Source organism: Momordica charantia (assembly GCF_013281855.1).
Source record: "Momordica charantia cultivar OHB3-1 chromosome 6 unlocalized genomic scaffold, Mcharantia_2.0 BLBB01000006.1, whole genome shotgun sequence".
In the NCBI taxonomy this organism is placed as follows: domain Eukaryota; kingdom Viridiplantae; phylum Streptophyta; class Magnoliopsida; order Cucurbitales; family Cucurbitaceae; genus Momordica; species Momordica charantia.
Window position 1 is genome coordinate 13,533,963 of NW_028275164.1, and position 18,261 is coordinate 13,552,223.

The following is an 18,261-nucleotide window of genomic DNA, read 5'->3' on the forward strand; positions in this document are numbered from 1 at the left end:
AAAGGGGTTGACACTGTCCCGGACTCCCCTGGCCTTTCAAGAGGCGGGAGTAGTCGAGATGGCTTTGTCACCTAGCTTGTCGTGCCAACGCTTATCGTTAACAGATTGTTCGTAGAACGATTCTTTATTAGAAGTCATTTTGGTAGTGTCTTAGTGCGGAGAACTAGTTTTTGTTTGGCTTAAAAATGTCGTTCCACAGATGGTGCAACTATTGTCGGTGAATTTTGGACAGGTCCACATGTCCGTCAAATGAGTAGCACCACTAAGGATTAGATGAACCTGCAACTAGAAAACTTGACGCCAGTACGGTGTCCCGCCTAATACACTCCAATACTCAAGTTAGAAATCAGAATAGAAAATAGGAAATGACACCTTTAGTGTTAATGACAAGTTATTCATTTACTTGGTGAAGGTGAGGGTCCTTCCCTTTATAGGTTCAGATTGCCGACCAGAAAGGACAACGGTTGGGATGACAGGGACACGCTAAGCCGTACGGCGCCTGATGGGAGTATACGCTCCTGACAATTAGTGGATGGTGCTCCACCGATAGACTTGTAGCTTGTCGCCTGCCGCTGGCAAGTCGTAGACCTCAGCGTGCTCCCCATAATAATTTCTATTCTAAAAAAAAAATCTATTAATATTGATTAATATAAATTTATAATATTATATAATAAAATCACATCAACTAATAAAAATTGAAGTATAAATGGATAAGAAATTATGAAACTATAAAAAATAGTAAATAAAAATTGTATGGGTCTAATTAATAGATGAGAGTATGGTAAAAGTTGTAAATTAATTATAATATAAATATGGGGTCAATTAGAATAAGGAATGAGAATGGGATTGATGGGGTTGTAGAACTGTAATGAGATTACAACCTTTTAAGGTATGAGATTACAAAATTGAAGGTGTGTCCCACCATATGATTTCATTCCTACAATTTGATAAACACTATCAAGAACAAAAGTTTTAATCACGATTCCTTTATTACGATGGCGGGTAAGTAAATAGGGTCTAAGGCTATGTTTACTTAAAGGGAATGAGAATCAAGGAATGAGAATGAATTATTCCATTCCGTTTGATGGTATTTACCAAGTCATAGGAATTTAATTAAATTATGGGACCCACCTCAAATTTGGAAATCTCATTCTCTAAAAAGGGGCAATGTCATTCCTGTCTTACACCCTCACCAATCTCATTCGCGTTCCTTATTTCGTGGGTCTCACAAATTTATTAGAATTATTTATTAGATCTTGATATTGTTATAACTACTTGATATTGCTATAACTACTTGATTAGTTAGTAACTACTTGTATCTTGTATATAAGTGAAATGTTCATGAAGCGATTCAATGAGATTCTGGAGATGTTCATTTTCCACTGTATTTCCTTTATTATGGTATCAGAGCAACTCTGATTTTTTACCGCTTTTCCCCATGAGTTATGCAGATCCCCCAGTTGATCCAACTGATCTTGTTGCTCTAGATTCTTCTTCTTCAATTTTCTGTTATAGTCTCGAATGAATCCTCGCAAAGTCGTTACTATCTCCATCATACAGATTCATCTAATCTTGTTATTGTAACTAAACCGCTCATAGATAACAATTATATGTCTTGGAGCAGATCAATGATCATCGCCCTCTCCATCAAGAACAAGTTAGGGTTTGTTGATGGCTCAATTCCTCAGCCCACCGGTGATCTTCTTCCGACTTGGGTGCGTAATAATCATGTAGTCATCGCTTGGATTCTCAATTCCTCATAAAGCCTATTTCTGCAAGTTTGATTTTTTCCAATTCAGCCAGAGAAATTTGACTCGATCTAAAATAGTGGTTTTAGAAGAAGAATGGTCCACGTATTTTTCAGTTGAAGCATAATCTTGCTACTCTGACTTAAGATCAATGTTCTGTTACTATATATTACACCAAATTCAAGAGTATTTGGGCTGGATACGAAACTTATCGACCATCATGTACTTGCGATAAGTGTTCTTGTGAAGGAAATCGGAAAATTATAGAGTTCTTCCAATTTGAGTACCTCATGAGCTTCTCATGGGCCTGAATGAATCTTACTCTTCTTCTCGAGCACAAATTTTACTTATGGATCCAGTTCCTTCTGTTGCCAAGGCATTTTCCTTTATTGTGTAAGAGGAATAGCAGCGATCCATACCGATCCTCTCTTCTGCTCTAGCAATTAGGCTGGCTGTACAACATAATGCTCGATCTCCTTCTATCGTTCCTTCCTCAAATGCTTCTGCCAATACTTCACGGCAACGTAGAGACCGCTCCATGTGTACTCATTGTGGCTTGCTTGGTCACATCGTGGATTGATGTTACAAACTCCACGGTATCCTCCTGGTTATCGATAGAAATCTTCATTTCGAAAACAAACCCCTACGCAGAGTGTTGTGTCACTGACAAAAAACCATTCACCTGGATCTGCCTTCCGGTCATCTTCTCAGGCTGATTCGAATTCACTAATTTCTTCTGATAATTCAATGATGTCTGCTACTAATTCTGATACTCTTCTGGAGTGTCAGAAACTCCTCGATATGCTACAATCACAAATCACTGCTGCAAAGAACAGTACTACAGCCGATATAACTCCTTCTCCTTCATATGTCACTTGTCCGAATATCTCATTTTCTTTTAAATACTATAATAGTTGGATAATGGATTCTGGCACTTCAACAATATTTGTTTCAATAAGGACCTCTTTACTTCTCTTCAATCGATATCTACGGTGGTTATTTTGCCCAATAAATCTTGTCTCTCTATTTAGTATGTTAGTACTGTGGTTATCCTTGGATCTGTCACTCTACATAATGTTCTATTTGTACCTTAATTTCAGTATAACTTGTTATCCATCATTGCTCTTATCATGGATGGATCTTTTATGGTTAAAATCGTGGCTGATTCTTGTGAAATTCAGGACAAATCCACTTTGAAGACGATTGGTAAGGGTAGAGTACATGAGGGACTTTACATTTTGGAGGACCTACCTGCTGTTTCTTTCTCATCCAACTTTTTGTGTGCAACAGCCATGACTCCCACCTTCACTTTATGGCATGACAGGCTCGAACATCCTTCCCCTAATCGCTTTTACATGCTTTAAAAGACAATCTATCTCTCTTGATTCTTTGAAGCAAAAAACATACTAGTCATTGTGTTGTTTGTCCTCTTGCTAAACAAAAGCATTTATCTTTTCATAGCCGTAATAAAAATGTCTGAGTCTGTTTTTGATCTCATACATGCTGACGTTTGGGGTCCTTTTGCCACTCCTTATATTGGACATAAATATTGCACACGTTATACATGGGTCTATATGCTACGTAGGAAGTTTGATGTATTATCTATTGTTCCTTGATTTTTTCAACCTATTGAGACCCAATATCAGAAATGCACTAAGTCATTTCGGTTTGATAATGCACCAGAGTTATCTTTTGAGGATTTTTTAAAACCAAAGCCGTTATCCACCAATTTTCTTGTGTTGAAAGGCGTGAACAAAATTCAGTAGTAGAAAAGAAACATCAACATATTCTAAATGTTGTTAGGGCTCTCTATTTTCAGTCTCGTGTACCCTTACATTTTTGGAGTGATTGCATACTCACTGCTGTTTTCCTGATAAACCGGACTCCTTCTCCTCTACTGAAATGGTGTACTCCTTTTGCTTTACTCAATAATGAGTACCAGATTATAATACATTAAGAGTATTTGGTTGCTTATGTTTTGCATCAACTCTTGCCTCCAAACGCATAAAATTTTCCCCACGAGCCATACTTGCAGTTTTTTTTTTCTTTTTTTTTTTTTTTTGCTATCCCCTTAGAATGAAAGCCTTTAAACTTTTTAGTATTACAAACCGACGAAATTTTCATCTCCAGGGATGTTATTTTTCATAAAAATATTTTTCCCTTCCACAATATTACCTTTGAAAACACCATTCCAGACTTCTTTAATGACTTTGTCCTTTTCAAGCCTTTTGACATTGACTTGTCCAATCCTATGCCTACTTCCTTACCAAATCCACCTGCCACATCCATTTCATCAACAACCCTAACTTCTATTATCTTGCCCGTTATACCAAATCAACCTAGTGTCCAGCCCACTGCACCAAATCAGTCTTTACAGTCTTCTAATAATAACCATCTTGACCACACATTGCCAGTTCCTCCGAATAATAACAATTCCCATGACAACCCAACTCATAACCCTTCTTTTAACCCTCCGGATATTAGTCATTCTCCTACCAAAATTACTTCCTTGGATCCCTCAAACCATATTTCTTTGCGAAGATCTACCAGACCATCCAAACTTCCCATTTATCTCCGTTAATATTATTGTAACCTTTTATCACCCTCTCCAAGTAACCTTTTGCCTTCACACACTCGATATCCTTTATCTCATTTCATTTCATATCATCGTTTATCCCCTTCTTTTCAGACCTACACCCTTCAAGTTTCTTCCCATTTTGAACCTCAATTCTACCACCAAGCAGTCTCATTTCCTCATCGGCAAGAGACTATGCGTGATGAACTTAATGCTATGGAGTCTAATCACACTTGGTCTGTGGTTCCTTTGCCCGCTGACAAACACACCATTGGATGTAAGTGGATATACAAGGTTAAACATAATTCTGATGGCACCATTGAGCGTTACAAGACTCGTTTAGTTGCTAAGAGGTACACTCAACAAGCGGGTTGGATTTTATTGTGACTTTTTGTCCAGTTGCGAAACTTATCACAGTCTAAATTTTGCTTACTGTCGCCATCTCTCTTCATTGGCCTTTGGTTCAGCTAGATGTTAGCAATGCTTTCCTTAATGGATATTTCTTTGAGGAAGTATATATGGATCTTCCATTGGGATATCGATCAAATTCTTCCCCTCCTCCGGGCACACGAATGGTTTGTAAACTGCACAAATCGATTTTATAGTTTACGACAAGCATCCCAACAATGTTTCACTAAGTTTTCTGAATTTCTTCTTTCCCTCGATTTTGTTCAGTCTACAGCAGACTATTCCTTGTTCATTAGAGGTTCTGGGACTGATTTTGTGGTGTTGTTAGTATATGTGGATGACATTATTATTACTGGTGCTTCTCTTACTAATATTGAGAATCTCAAAGTTCTTCTCCATGATCGGTTTCGTCTTAAAGACTTGGGTTCTCTCAAATTCTTTCTTGGTCTAGAGATTGCTAGGTCTTCTTCTGGTATTTGCGTGTCTCAGCGACGTTACACACTTCAATTACTTGAAGATCATGGTCTTCTTGGCCGCAATCTGCTTCTCTTCCAATGGATCCTCTTCTAAAACTTCAAGTTTCTAATTCTCATTTGCTTTCAGATCCTTCAGAATATAGCCAGTTGATTGGTTGTTTGCTTTATTTAACTATTTCTCGACCTGGTATTACATTTGCTGTTCACAAACTTAGTCAATATGTTGTTAAGCCTTGTAGGTTACATATGACTGCTGCCTTACACTTGTTGAAATATTTGAAGCTGTCGCCTGGTTCTTGCCATCGTCATCATCTTTTCAACTTCGTGCTTTTGCTGATTTTGATTGGGCTTCATGTCTAGACACTCGCCGATCTACCACTGGCTTTTGTGTTTTCCTTGGTGATGCTTTGGTGTCTTGGAAGTTTAAAAAGCAGACAACTATTTCTCGTTCTTCTGCAGAAGCTGAATATCGAACCTTAGCTGTTACTGCATGTGAACTTGTTTAGTTGTCTCATTTACTTTTAGACTTACAAGTTCCATTTACTCCTCCAGCTCTCCTCTTTTGTGATAATCAAGCATGTAAGGACTATTTAACGTTTTGGAAAAAAAAAAGAAAAAAAAAAGTGAATTTGGAATTTTAGCTTAGAAGGGTATTTTGGTCTTTTTGCATCAAAATAAAAAAAATAAAAATAAAAGATTTGAGAATTTTTGTGAGAGGCGCATGGTTTAGGGTGGACGTGTGGCTAATTAAGGATGGGGAGAAGAAGAGTTTAGCCAAAGAAAGAAAAAGAAAAAGAAAAGAAAAGAAAAGAAGAAAATGAAGAAGAAAGAGGCACGAAAGGAAAGAAAAAGAGGGTTTGAAGGAAAAAAAAAACAGAGAAGAAGGAAAGAACAGAGGAGAAGGAGAGCAAGGATTTGACAAAATTTCTAAGGATTAGAGGGCGGGAATCCTTTGAAGGTAAAATTGAATATTTCAACTATTGGAATGAGCAAAACTTGGTAACTAAACTTGTTTTTTCTTGGATGATTTTGGAAGAATAGAAAGTGAATAAGGGTTTATGGGTTGTTCTATTTTATGTTCAAGAAGTTTCTCGGAGATGGTAGATTTTAACTTCCATAGAAGTTTGAGTTAAGCTTTTACTTATGAGCTTGTTAAGGTTATTTGGAGGGGAATAATGGCCGTAAAATGGAGAAATTAAATGTAGCATAAGGGTGGTAGAAATTAATCATGGAAATGGTAGAAAGAAAATTGAATAGAGAGAGACCGAGAAGAACATGGGTTGAGTTTTGAAGAAAGAAGAAGAGGTTGTTGATTGGAAGAGAGAGGAGAATTATGGTTTAAAAAGAAATGAGAAGGAAAATGAAATTGTTGAAAATTGGGGGCTTTCACATGTAAAGTTGAAAGGAAAAGAAATTGAATTGTGTTTGTGGATCCCACATGTGTAAGGTGATAAGAAAAAGAAGTTGACCATGGACTTTGTAGTTGTCGGGGTCTGTGGTCGGCACGACTCGTTATAAGATCAGTAGATGTTTGGGACGGGTCGTGTCAAAGCAGCTATACATCTTGCTCCTAATCCCATCTTTCATGAATGGATGAAGCACATTGAGCTTGATTGTCACTTTGTACGTGATATAGTTGTCGAGGGTCTCATCAAGCTTCTGCCCATTCGTTCTAATTCCCAGCTCCCTGATATTTTCACTAAGGCACTCCCGTCTCCTGCTTTTTTCTCTTTATTGTCCAAGATGGTGTTCTTGACATATACGGTCCATCTTGAGGGGGAATGTTATAACAACTCGATATTGTTATAACTACTTGATTAGTTAGCAACTAATTATATCTTGTATATAAGTGAAATGTTGGTAAGATTCTGGAGATATTCATTTTCCGCTATATTTCCTTTATTTTACTACTTATACCTTTCTCTCTTTATTAATGGAAATCATAACTTTTTCACTTAATTATTTATAAAATATTTCTTTTTCATTTCTACAAATAATATTTTTTCTTCTAATAAAAATGTATACAACTTTTATTGGTTGCTATGATTTTATTATAAAATATTTTAAATTATATTTAATTAATATTTTTTTACTTTGTAATTATTAATTAATATCAGTAGATTTTTTAAAATATAATTTATTGTTATTAAATATTAGAATAATAAAATTTAATAATAATTTATATTAAATAATAGTTGTTCTAATAAAAAAATTATTTTAGTGGTGTAATTTTATTTTAATTATTCATTATTATTAATATTAAATAAATTGTTATAATAAAAATATTTACTATCAATCATATAGTAATAAAATAAAATAAATTTTATTATTATTGTAATTAAAAAAATATTAGAACAATAATGTATTTATAATTAGTTAGAAAGAAGATATGAGTATACTAGTAATTGTTATATATCCGATTCCGATTTCAAGATGGTTTTAGTAGACACCATCAAATGAACTCTGATTCTAACTCTAGAAAATTTCTGGTAAACAACATCAAATGAATAGCATTCTCATTCCAATTGATTTCATTCTGATTGGTTTTTATTCCGATTCATTCTCATTCCGATTCTTTGTAAGTAAACAGGGCCTTAAGGTAATTCATATCAATTTAGATATTTGAATTGAATCAAATTGACCCGTTAGGTATTACTGCCAGAGGGGTTCGTAAAACCAAAGGATTTCTAAACCAGTTCACTAAGGTTTTCATATCATATTTTTAAAAAAATGTGATAAACATATAAATAAAATTGTATTTAAAATTTGAGTTTGAACTCAAGTGTGTTCCTAAAAAATGTAAAAAACAAATCAAAGAAATTATGAAAAAAAAAATCAAATATATATAATTTTATTAATAAAACAAAAAACGAAATGATTATCAAAATAGGGACTTACGGAGTAAATTTGTAATTTAACCTGTTATGGGAAGATAAAAGAAGAGCTGACCAAGCGGCAGAAGGGGAGATCAAGCCGGAAGCTCAAACACACGAACCATGTAAGTCCGAACCCAGCTGCCCAGGTCGACCATGGCTGACTCGAGGTAACGTCGAGACCTTCTCGGTGCCAAGGATTTCTCGGCCACCGGCTGAGAACCCTAGCGATTCTCCCCCGACCTCTGTGCAGCCCGACCCGAACCTACATTGTCTCGACCCTCGATTGAATATTAGACGTACGACGAAACGCACGAGCCCAAGAGTTCAGATCTCCTAAGCACACTAGGATTTGACTTCTGTAAATCCTAAAAAGATTAGAATTCGACTTCTATAAATAAGAGGGTGAACCACACCTAGAGGTATGCCAAAAATACCCTACTCTCCATACTTGACTACTTCAATTCTGACTTAAGGATCGGAGCCTATGTGACAAGAGCCACACTGATCTTTAGTGCTCTTCTGTTTTGCAGGTGATCTCGTCGATCCCTTTTATTCTAGAAGATTGGTGCGAATTTGACGGAATCTCAGGAAAGCAAAATTTCTGCATCAACATAGTTAACTACAAAAATTTCTAAGTCTTTCTTTTTTTCATTTTTTTTTTTTTTTGGTTCAATAAATTAGGCGGAGGGACTTGAATCTTCATGTAAGGTCTCAAGTAGTTGAGTATTCAAACTAGGATTAGGAATTTTGATTCACCATCTGGTGGTCCCATAACTCTCCTCCATGCACTAACCTGACATGGGTTGCATGGAAGAGTGTGAATGGATATTTTTTTTCTCCCTCACATGCTTCTCAAAGAATTTTTTCAGGATAAATTGGTCCAAACTAAGTATTGCTGTACTTATTCCCAAAATAAGTAACATCAGATAACCACACTAGCAACAAATTAATAGAGATTGAAACAATTAATCTATTCAATCTACCAATTGCCAAGTGATTAAAAGAAAAATAATAGATTCTCTATTCAATCTACCAATTGCTAAGTGATTAAAAGAGAAAACATAGATTAGAGAGACTAAGAATAATGGACATAGAGAAATTATAGTGGTTGGATCAAAATTGATCTCATCCACTAAATCAATCAGGAGAAAATTACAAGAATAGGGCAAATTGATCAACCCTTTGGAAGCAGTAAAGAGTACACTAACATTAACTCCAGTAATCTCTAATGTACTCAATGTATAAGTAGCTTAATTTTCCTGAACCTGCTTCTCTGTGCCTTTTGAAATCACCCATTCAAGAAGAAAGATGAAGATGAACCCCCAATTCTGTCCTCTCTACCATACTCGCTCAATTTCGGACTTTTGCACCTCCTCTAACCAACCTTCCAGCCATAAAATAACGACTTCACACGTGTAAGACCCAGATTCTGACCCGAAACCACTCATGATCCGAAGCTTCTAGATGGGTTGTCACAGACCTGCTCAAAATACACCGTCATTAAATTAACACTGAGAAGTAAAGTCGAGTTATACAGATTTTACTATCCTTAATTGACTATCAAAATATAATACTTAATTATAGAGAGTTTTTATGATTGAACCCTCGAAAAACAACGTACACAACACATAATTATCATTTTATAATATCGATTTATTTATGTACCTCTCCTCTATCCTAACGTCGTAAGGTCGCGACAATTTTCTAAGGTGTCGAGATTGTGATTACAGCAATCTCAAAACAGTCAATGCATTCTCTTTTCTTTTCATGATATGTTTTATGTTTAATTGGACAAATGGGAGAAGACGTGGGTTAGAAGGCAAGTGTTTAGGAAACCCAAAGGGAAAGAGGCGGTGGAATAGGAAACCGCCACGTGTAAGCTGCTGGAAGCTAGGCCTCTGCATGCACTTGCACACACTTCCCAAATCTTCACCCTTTCTCTTTTGCTTTTTCACGACAATTAATCCGACACCGTTTTCCCCATTTCTTCTCGAAACCCCCATCTCCCTCTCTGCCATGCGATTCTTCTGCAGCCGTTTGATTTCATCAGGTTTGATTTTCTTTCTTCATCTCACTTCTAGTGTTTTCTTTCGTTTTGCACCAACTTTTTTATTCATCCAATTTTCTTGAGTTGAACAATATGGGAGTTTTGGAGTAAGTTGAGGGCTTTACTCGTTGAGTTGAATGATTCGTATCTATTAACATCTGTGTCGATTGTAAAATGTAAAAAATTAAAAATTAGGCTAAATTATATACAGTTTGTTGTTGAACTATAGAGTTGATTTTAATTGTATTTTTATGGTTTCTTAAAGTTTTATTTTAACCATTAGTTGTCTAGAAAAGAAAAAAAAAAAAAATATATATATATATATTCGTTAGCTTTGGTTCAAATCCAAAACCGAAAACCAACCAGCTGAGCTGCAGCTTGGATTTGTAGGTTTTGAGAGAATAATAAGAATAATAATAATAATAAAACTTTTATTTTATTCAGACGACTAGGTTTTGGTTACATGTTTTAACCATGTTTAAAAAAAAAAATGAGAGCTTGAAAAGAGTATAGGTAGTTATTGTTTTTATTTCCTTCTCATTTTTCATGGAAAAAAATTGGAGTCTTCTCCTCAATGGCCCGAAATGGAGAAAATACCAATCCTCCTGAGAAAACAAGAAATTGGTTAATGCTCATTTACTTTCAAACTAAGACGAAAGTTTTATCGATTGATAAACAGAACTTCAACAACAGCTACAGGGAAGTTATGAGCATTACATTCATGCATAACTTCCATACCAAGATTAAGATTAGCAAGATTAAGATTAGCAGGTTAATAATATCAACTCAGGTATAATTGAAAATTTGGAGTCTTCTCCTCACGGCTTGGAATGGAGAAAATGCCAATCCTCTTGAAAAAACAAGAAATTGGTTATTGCTCCTGTACTTTCAAGAATTCGTATACACTAATTAAGACCAAAGTCTTATCTGTCGATGGATGGAACTTCAACGGCAGCTAGGTTTGGTGGGAAGTTGTGAGCATTATGTTCATGCATAACTTCCATACCAAGATCAGCACGGTTAATAATATCAGCACATGCATTATTATTCACACGACCTTAACTACGGTTGAAATTTTAACCTAGGGTTTGAAAAACGTGGAGAAATAGGGGCAACTCACCCTCTGCATATATCACCAAGAAGATGATAATTGTGTTTGAACGAATGAGAGTAAGTCCTCTGCATATATCACCAAGAAGATGATAATTGTGTTTGAACGAATGAGAGTAAGTAATTTTTTCCAGATGACGGGTTAAAATGGAACTTTTGAAACTAACTTTTTGGAGGGAATTTTGCTTACTGTAGCTTGAAAAATATAATTTCTCTCTTTTGATTATCAATAAGCTTGATTGAAATTTCAAAAGCTAAGGCTGCAACTTTCATTTCACTGCACACAGATTCAAAATATTTGATTGTTCAAATATGTCATTTGGTCAGGATGGAGAACGACGGCGGCGTAGACTGGAACATGGAAGAAGAACAGTCCTCCGGCTATGGCGAGAGCGGCGAAAATATCCGTCCCACCATGCAAAAGGGCTACTGCACCAATGTGGGGAAGAAGCTTCTCATCACTAGCTTGGCCATATCTTCAGCTCCCTTAGTTCTTCCTCCTTTGGCGATCATCTCATCCTTCGGATTCGCCGCCTCAATCACCTATGGAGTCTTCTTGGCCTCCTACGTTTGCACTGAGAAGATCATGAGCGTTTGGCTTCCGATTCCCCAACCACCAATCGAAGAAATAGTGGAGGACAACGGCTACCAAGAAGATCAAGGAGAAGATGGAGAAAATGAGATGGAAATTACCATCAAAAGAGATGAGGTAATTTCAGATGATCTGGAAATCAATGTGGTCGTTGTTCGAGAGGATGAACCCGACACAGGGGGCGGAGAGGCGGCAACCATTGAAGTGACAAGTGTGGAACTTGGAGGAAATGGAGAGGGTGATATTGGGGATCATGAGGAAGAAGAGTTGAAAGAAACAAGGGGTTTGCTTGAAAGAATGAGGGATGAGGGAAGAAGAGGTGATGATAATGTTGGGGATCAGATGGAAATGAGTGAAGCCAACAAGGTTGCTCTTCATCCTCATGATGTAGAGTATGAAACTTCTAAAGGTAATCGATTCATATCCACTAATTCTGCAATGATATATATATTCTTTAATTTTATATTGGTCGAGATATTTGGTTCAAAGATTAAGTTTGCATATAATTTAGCGTTAGAAGGTAAAGGGTATGTTTAGCGAATGGGTTTTTGTTCATTCCCGGTCAGAGGTTTGCTAATCAAACACGGACTATCTAAGCCTAGGTTAGGTTACATAAATTCAGATTCATGAAATTCATAATTTATATTGCTTAGTAATTTTTACTAACCATAAGGTCATGTCTCAAAATAATATGTATAGATAGTACTTCCCTACTGACTGGGCAGTGAGCAGCAAGATTCTTTTGTTGTTTCGTTGGTAATAAAGTATTGTAAAGTAAAATTAATATTTAAACTTATAAGTGGATCAGGAGAGTGTCGAGAATATATAACTGAGATAAAAAGTGTCGAAAGTGATGATACGATATGATATTGACAAATGGTTGGATTCTGGTGAAGCTGCAGCCTCAAGCAAGCCTGCCAAGTCTGAAGAAGCTGAACCAATTTCTTTAGTGACAATAATTGATGTGGTTGAATCTGGGGAGGATTTGGCTGTATCAGCTGTGACAGTTGAATCCAAACTACTTGAGCCAAATGTTCCACATAATAAAGATTACAAGCTATCTTCCAATGAGGTAACGATCTCGTTTCTTTTTGTAGATTGTTTTTCGATTTACCATCGAGCTGTTAGACTGAGTTTGATATAACTTTTAGAATAGTAAAACGTACTTAATTAAAAACATCTTTTGTTTTAGAAAAAAACATAAACGTACTTCTGCGACCTTATTTACCTTTGCCATAAACTTTGGCATATGATTGCCTTGGTAAGTTACTTCATAAACCGATTGAATGTTTGAATTCTGAGTTTCTTTTTTCGACAAGGAAATATCCAGCGAGTTAAAGATAAGAGAGAAGATTGATTCGATGAAGAAGATCGTAGGATACAAAGCCACCCCCCTTGGAACGTACATAGATGAAGTGAATGCCCTTTACACCTTTGTCGGAGTCGAGCCACCGTCCCCCATGAAAGATTCTAACGATGATGATCTCAATCAGCTTAACCAGAAGTTGCAGTTTCTCATGGCCATTGTGGGGGTCAAGTAGAGGTCTTAAGGTTGGGATTGAATAAATTGCATTGTGCATTTTTTTTTGCCAATGTCACAATATTTCCTTATGTTAATCACACAGTTGGGTTTTGTAAATTATGTGTGTCAATATTTAGGATCTTTTTCTTTTTTCTTTGTAGTCAATGGTTTTTTTTTTTTTTTTCATTTTTCATGAACAAGTTGGTTGGATACCAATATTTCTGTTTCTTTTATTGCAGCTTTGAAATCTTTGAAATATAATCTAAATACTATTTTAGTCCTTGCATCTTTTTCAAAAATATCTTTTTCTTGTCCTAGTCTTTTTTATGAAAATATCTTTTTTTTGTCCTAGTCTTTTTTTAAAAATGACTAATTTAGCTCTTGTTTATAAAATAATTTTATACACAATAAAAATCTTTTAATACAAAATTCTTGACCAAAAATTTAATGGTAGGTCGACTTCAGTCAAAAAATTTGAGCCTTGTAGCCAGGTTGAAATGTAGTTCGATTAACCAAAACGAATGATAGAGTTGAGAAATCACGATGAGAAAGAAGCATAAACAAAATTACTTTAACATTCAACGACTGAAATGAGATCCAAAATTCCATTCCAGAGTAGGGAAAAAGAATACAAAACTTCAATTTTCCTTGGTAAAAAAATCAATGTTATGAGATGCACCTCAGTCTAGAAAATGTTAGATAACCAGTGTGACCTCTGGCCTCACTACACGGCTTAACCATGACTGTTGTACTCGGATCCTCGGACATGTCGTTTGCTTGGTTTGATCTCAGCCGCCTCTTGCATGGAGGAAGACCAACAGAACCACCTCCATCAACCTGGCTACACTCCATTTTATCTTCCCGAACTTCGTATGTCCGAAGCAATACCTCAAACGTCCTTATATCTACACAAAAGAGACAACCAAAGAGTGAACAATACTTACCAACATATCTCTAGCAATGAAGGTAAAAATGGCATAGGGGCATTTAGGACCTGTAAAGCTAGATCGAAGAGCTTCTGCCGACCTCTGAACTTGCTCGATACACGGCGAGAAGGAGCATAATACCCCATCTGGTTTCAGCATCCTCTCAGCTGAAGGAATGGCCAACCATGGTTGAGGTAGGTCCAAGAAAACCGAATCGGCCAGCCCAACGAACTCTTCAGGAAACCCCTGACCTTGAATATCTCTAACTCCCACAGTGACCAAGTTAGTCAAGCCTGTCTTCTCAAAATCCTCCCTGAAAGAAGGGGGAGACAAGGAATAAGTACTACTTCTTAAACTGGCTCAAGATCTGACAAGAAAACCATCAATAGATATCCATTCCTACCTGGCCGAGGCAGCCCTCTGTTCATGAAAATCGAACGTATGTACGTGTCCAGTAGGAGCTACAGCTCTAGCTAGCGACGTTGTCAAAGATCCACTTCCCGTCCCTGATTCTAGAACTAAACACCCAGGAACTATTTCTAAGAACATAATTATGAAGCTAATGTCCGCAATGTATAGAATCTGTGTCCTGTGGCTTAGTACCAAAGTCCATAATTCAGGAGTTGGAGCTAACAGGTAAACAAATCCACCTTTGTGACTCAACACCTTGGATCCAAATGGCTTCCCAATCCAATCTGAGTGTTTAAACACACCAAACCTATTCTGAAGTGTTGAACCTTCACATACTTTAACAGCCTTCATGATGTCATGTCTCTCATAGACAATGACTAAATCTCCGTCACTTATGGAACGGGTAAACGATATCTTTTTCGAGTCATCAGTTGGCAACATCCTTGGTCCTCAAATGTTCATAAAGAACGATCAAGATAGAATAGCAATTTCTGTCAAAATTCAGAGAAGAAAAATAACAAGAATGGACAATAAGCAGTGAAGATCAAAACAATTATCTGGAATGAATGTCTCAGAAAAAGTTTCATGTTCTCTATCTCCCTCCACACACTAATTTCTGTCTCACAGGATCATATAACAACTTTTCCATTGCAAAAATAGCAGGGGAAGTTGAAGACAAAATCCTATCAGAACTTCCAGAAACTATTAGTTGAAAACCAAATGGAATCGATGCAGATAGTACCTTCAGGATATTAGGTGAACAACACAGTACAAGCAATACAAGGGTTTCATATGTCAGTGAAATTAAGAAGTTAGTCAAGCAGAACCATACAATACACAAGAAAACAGAGTGAATCACGAGTAGCAGATTCCAACGCCATCAGTCAGCAGATATAGGCAGAAAAATTAAGCACGGAATCAGTACCAATCAAGCGAGCGGTTCGTTGCCAATTGGTTCTTACCGAAACAGCTTGGGTTCTTGCTTCTGCGGGTTTGCGAGCGCCGACGGGTCAGGGTGTCGCCGCCGTAGAAGGGAGAACAGTGGGTGCTGCAAGAATGACGCCGCCGCGGGTCTGGTTCGCCGGAGGGAGGTCGTTCGTGGCGCGTTGCTGCAGATATGCTCGGGCTCGGCTGCGACTGGTGATAGTTTAGGGCTTGTGTGACTACAATAATATTATAACAAGGGTTTTAAGGTCTCTTTCCCAAATTATTCTCTTTAGCTCTGGATTGGAATTTTTTTTTTCTTTTCTTTTTTCTAGCTAAATTTTTAAGTCCGTTGAATCGAAATGATAGTTAATCGTAATAAAAATTAGTCAATAATAGATTTTTTTTTCTTTAACCCGGACAAGAAATCGAAACAGAGATTTTATTTCTTTGATATTGATGTTGGTTACTAAAATTGTTTGAAATGAATATAGAAATCACATATACAACAAATAATTATAATACCACTTTCTTATTTCAATCTAATTACACGTCAATGTTTGCATGTAGGTCATGTTTCAATCTTTCTTATTTCGTATTTTTCAGTTTCTTTCTTGCTTGCACTATTTCAATAAAAAGAATATATTGACGTTTGATAATTGTTTTTTACTTTTTATTTTTTATGGAAGAAGATATAAAAACACGTTTAACAACTCTTTCTTGATTTTTGTTGTAAAAAAATTAGATTAAAAAAAGGTAAAAGTTTTATATGAGATTTAATTTTTAAAATTAAATAATTAAATTTTTATGTTATATTTTTTTGCATTTTTTATCTCTGTGCTGAAAAAAAAATGAAAATAGGAATAAGAAATAAAAAACTTGATTTTTTTATTTCAAAAATTTCTAAACAATTTTTGGAAACATATCCTAAAAATGAGCAAGGGATAACATTAACTGTGTTAGCTACGTTTAGGTTTTCTCAATAAATAATAGGGGTAAAGATATAGTCATTTCAAAAAATGATCAAACAACTCTCAGTTTTGAAAAATGGCGGAACAAAATTACCCACCCATAATTTTTAAATGAATATATTATTTATCCTTTTTTTATAGAAGAATCATACCTATATTTTTTTCTAATCAATTATTCAAATATTTTGAGAATCTTACGCGTATCTTTTAATTCAAATATTTTCCAAGAGAATTTACTAACACACCTAAAAGGAAAAATAATAATTAAATTAAAATATAAAACCAAAAATTAAATTAAAAAATCATTTTAGAAATAGAAATACCAAAATTTAAGCACAAAATCATTTTATAAATGGAAATACCAATATCGAAGATTTAACAAATATAGTAACAAACATGATGAATAAATATGAATAAATACAGTAACAAGCATGATGAATAAATACGAATAAATATAGTAACAAAAATGATGAACAAATACGGTGAACAAATGAACAAATATGATGAGTAGATGAACAAATACCTGAACATTAAAATGAACATATACTGTGAACCGTAGAAACTCATAACCTCTTTCTTCTTTATCCTCCGCTACTCCACACCCCACTTACAGTTTTGTCACATGCATTGTTGCTCCACTGTTGTATCCCTTGCTCCCTTCCTCCCTTGCTCCCTTGCTCAATTCCATACACTCACCGCCCCACTTACAACTATATCACCTACCTTGTTGCTTCACCGTTGTCTCCCTTGCTAAATTTCGTTCATTCCCCACGATTGGCTTTTTGACCCTTAATCTAAAGTTAATTAATTTTAATTAATTAATTAATTAATGTTTTGATGTTAACAAATCTAATTTTATTTATTGATAATTTAATATTTTTGAAGTGTTCATATCATAAAACTCGATACAAGAATTCCAGCATCTTTTGAATCACCTAAGTCATGGCTCAAATAAAGAAGTTAGGGTCGAATGAAGTTAAAATAAAGAAATGGCGACTGAATCCTACTCGAACCAATAGAAAAGAACATGTTGCGTGCTGAAGTTTTTAGTTTACAAAAGAAATGAGAAAAAAAGAAAAGAATCAAAAAGAAAAGAGAAAGAAAAGGAAAACAAAACAAAAAGAAAAGAAATAGAAAAGAAAGAAAAGAAAAGAAGAGAGAGAAAAGAAATTAAAAAAATTAAAATTAAAAAATCTTACCGTTGGAAATGAAAAAAAAAAAGTGTCACGGAGCAGGTAGCAGAAATAAAAAGAGATATATATATATATATATATATATATATATATATATATATATAACAGAGGATTATTATTATTATTTTATTCAATTAAATAACAGCCTTTGATTTTTCATCATTTGAAATTCAATAGTCCAAATTTAATTTGGATTTCAAATTTCTTCCGAACATTTCCTGCTCTATTTAAATCCCTCATCCTCTCAACTTTTAACAATTTTCTCCCTAATTTTCTCTCCAAATTCTACATCGTTAATCCCTCTTTAAAGCTACAATTTTTGTTATATATTCTTAAGGGAGATTTTATTTGATAGATATTTGTGCTTCTAATTTTATTCTTACAAATTTGTGAGCAAAAAATTGTAAATCCACTATTTGAGAAAGTTTGTAAGTTTGTTATCAAATTTCCATATTTTTTGTAAGGGTTGCTCTTGAGCTTGA

At 35.3% G+C, this 18,261-nt stretch overlaps 2 protein-coding genes and 1 long non-coding RNA gene across 6 annotated transcripts; 2 read left to right on the forward strand and 1 right to left on the reverse strand.

Moving 5' to 3' along the window:
• The first annotated feature begins 1,376 nt into the window (after nt 1-1,376).
• Nucleotides 1,377-5,847, forward strand: LOC111024668 (uncharacterized). Its single transcript, XR_015791350.1, has 2 exons — nt 1,377-4,676; nt 5,447-5,847. It is a non-coding gene; the product is annotated as an uncharacterized LOC111024668 (long non-coding RNA).
• Nucleotides 5,848-9,979: 4,132 nt separating this feature from the next.
• Nucleotides 9,980-13,640, forward strand: LOC111024669 (uncharacterized). 2 transcript variants are annotated; one of them, XM_022302418.2, is made up of 4 exons: nt 9,980-10,133; nt 11,568-12,241; nt 12,735-12,904; nt 13,152-13,640. In XM_022302418.2, exons 2-4 carry the CDS (start codon nt 11,569-11,571, stop codon nt 13,371-13,373), a joined length of 1,065 nt encoding a protein of 354 aa, XP_022158110.1. In that variant the 5' UTR covers nt 9,980-10,133; nt 11,568; the 3' UTR covers nt 13,374-13,640. The 2 variants fall into 2 exon arrangements, with proteins under 2 accessions (XP_022158110.1, XP_087981991.1); XM_088125865.1 differs by having other exon boundaries at nt 13,163-13,420.
• Nucleotides 13,641-13,911: 271 nt separating this feature from the next.
• Nucleotides 13,912-15,867, reverse strand: LOC111024670 (S-adenosyl-L-methionine-dependent methyltransferases superfamily protein). 3 transcript variants are annotated; one of them, XM_088125866.1, is made up of 4 exons: nt 15,654-15,867; nt 14,684-15,133; nt 14,349-14,593; nt 13,912-14,259 (listed from the first exon to the last, which is right to left on the reverse strand). In XM_088125866.1, the coding sequence occupies exons 2-4, from the start codon at nt 15,130-15,132 to the stop codon at nt 14,021-14,023; spliced, it is 933 nt and encodes a 310-aa protein (XP_087981992.1). In that variant the 5' UTR covers nt 15,133; nt 15,654-15,867; the 3' UTR covers nt 13,912-14,020. The 3 variants fall into 3 exon arrangements, with proteins under 3 accessions (XP_087981992.1, XP_022158112.1, XP_022158113.1); XM_022302420.2 differs by having other exon boundaries at nt 14,684-15,182; nt 15,654-15,866; XM_022302421.2 differs by having other exon boundaries at nt 14,684-15,866.
• Between the last annotated feature and the right edge of the window lie 2,394 nt (nt 15,868-18,261).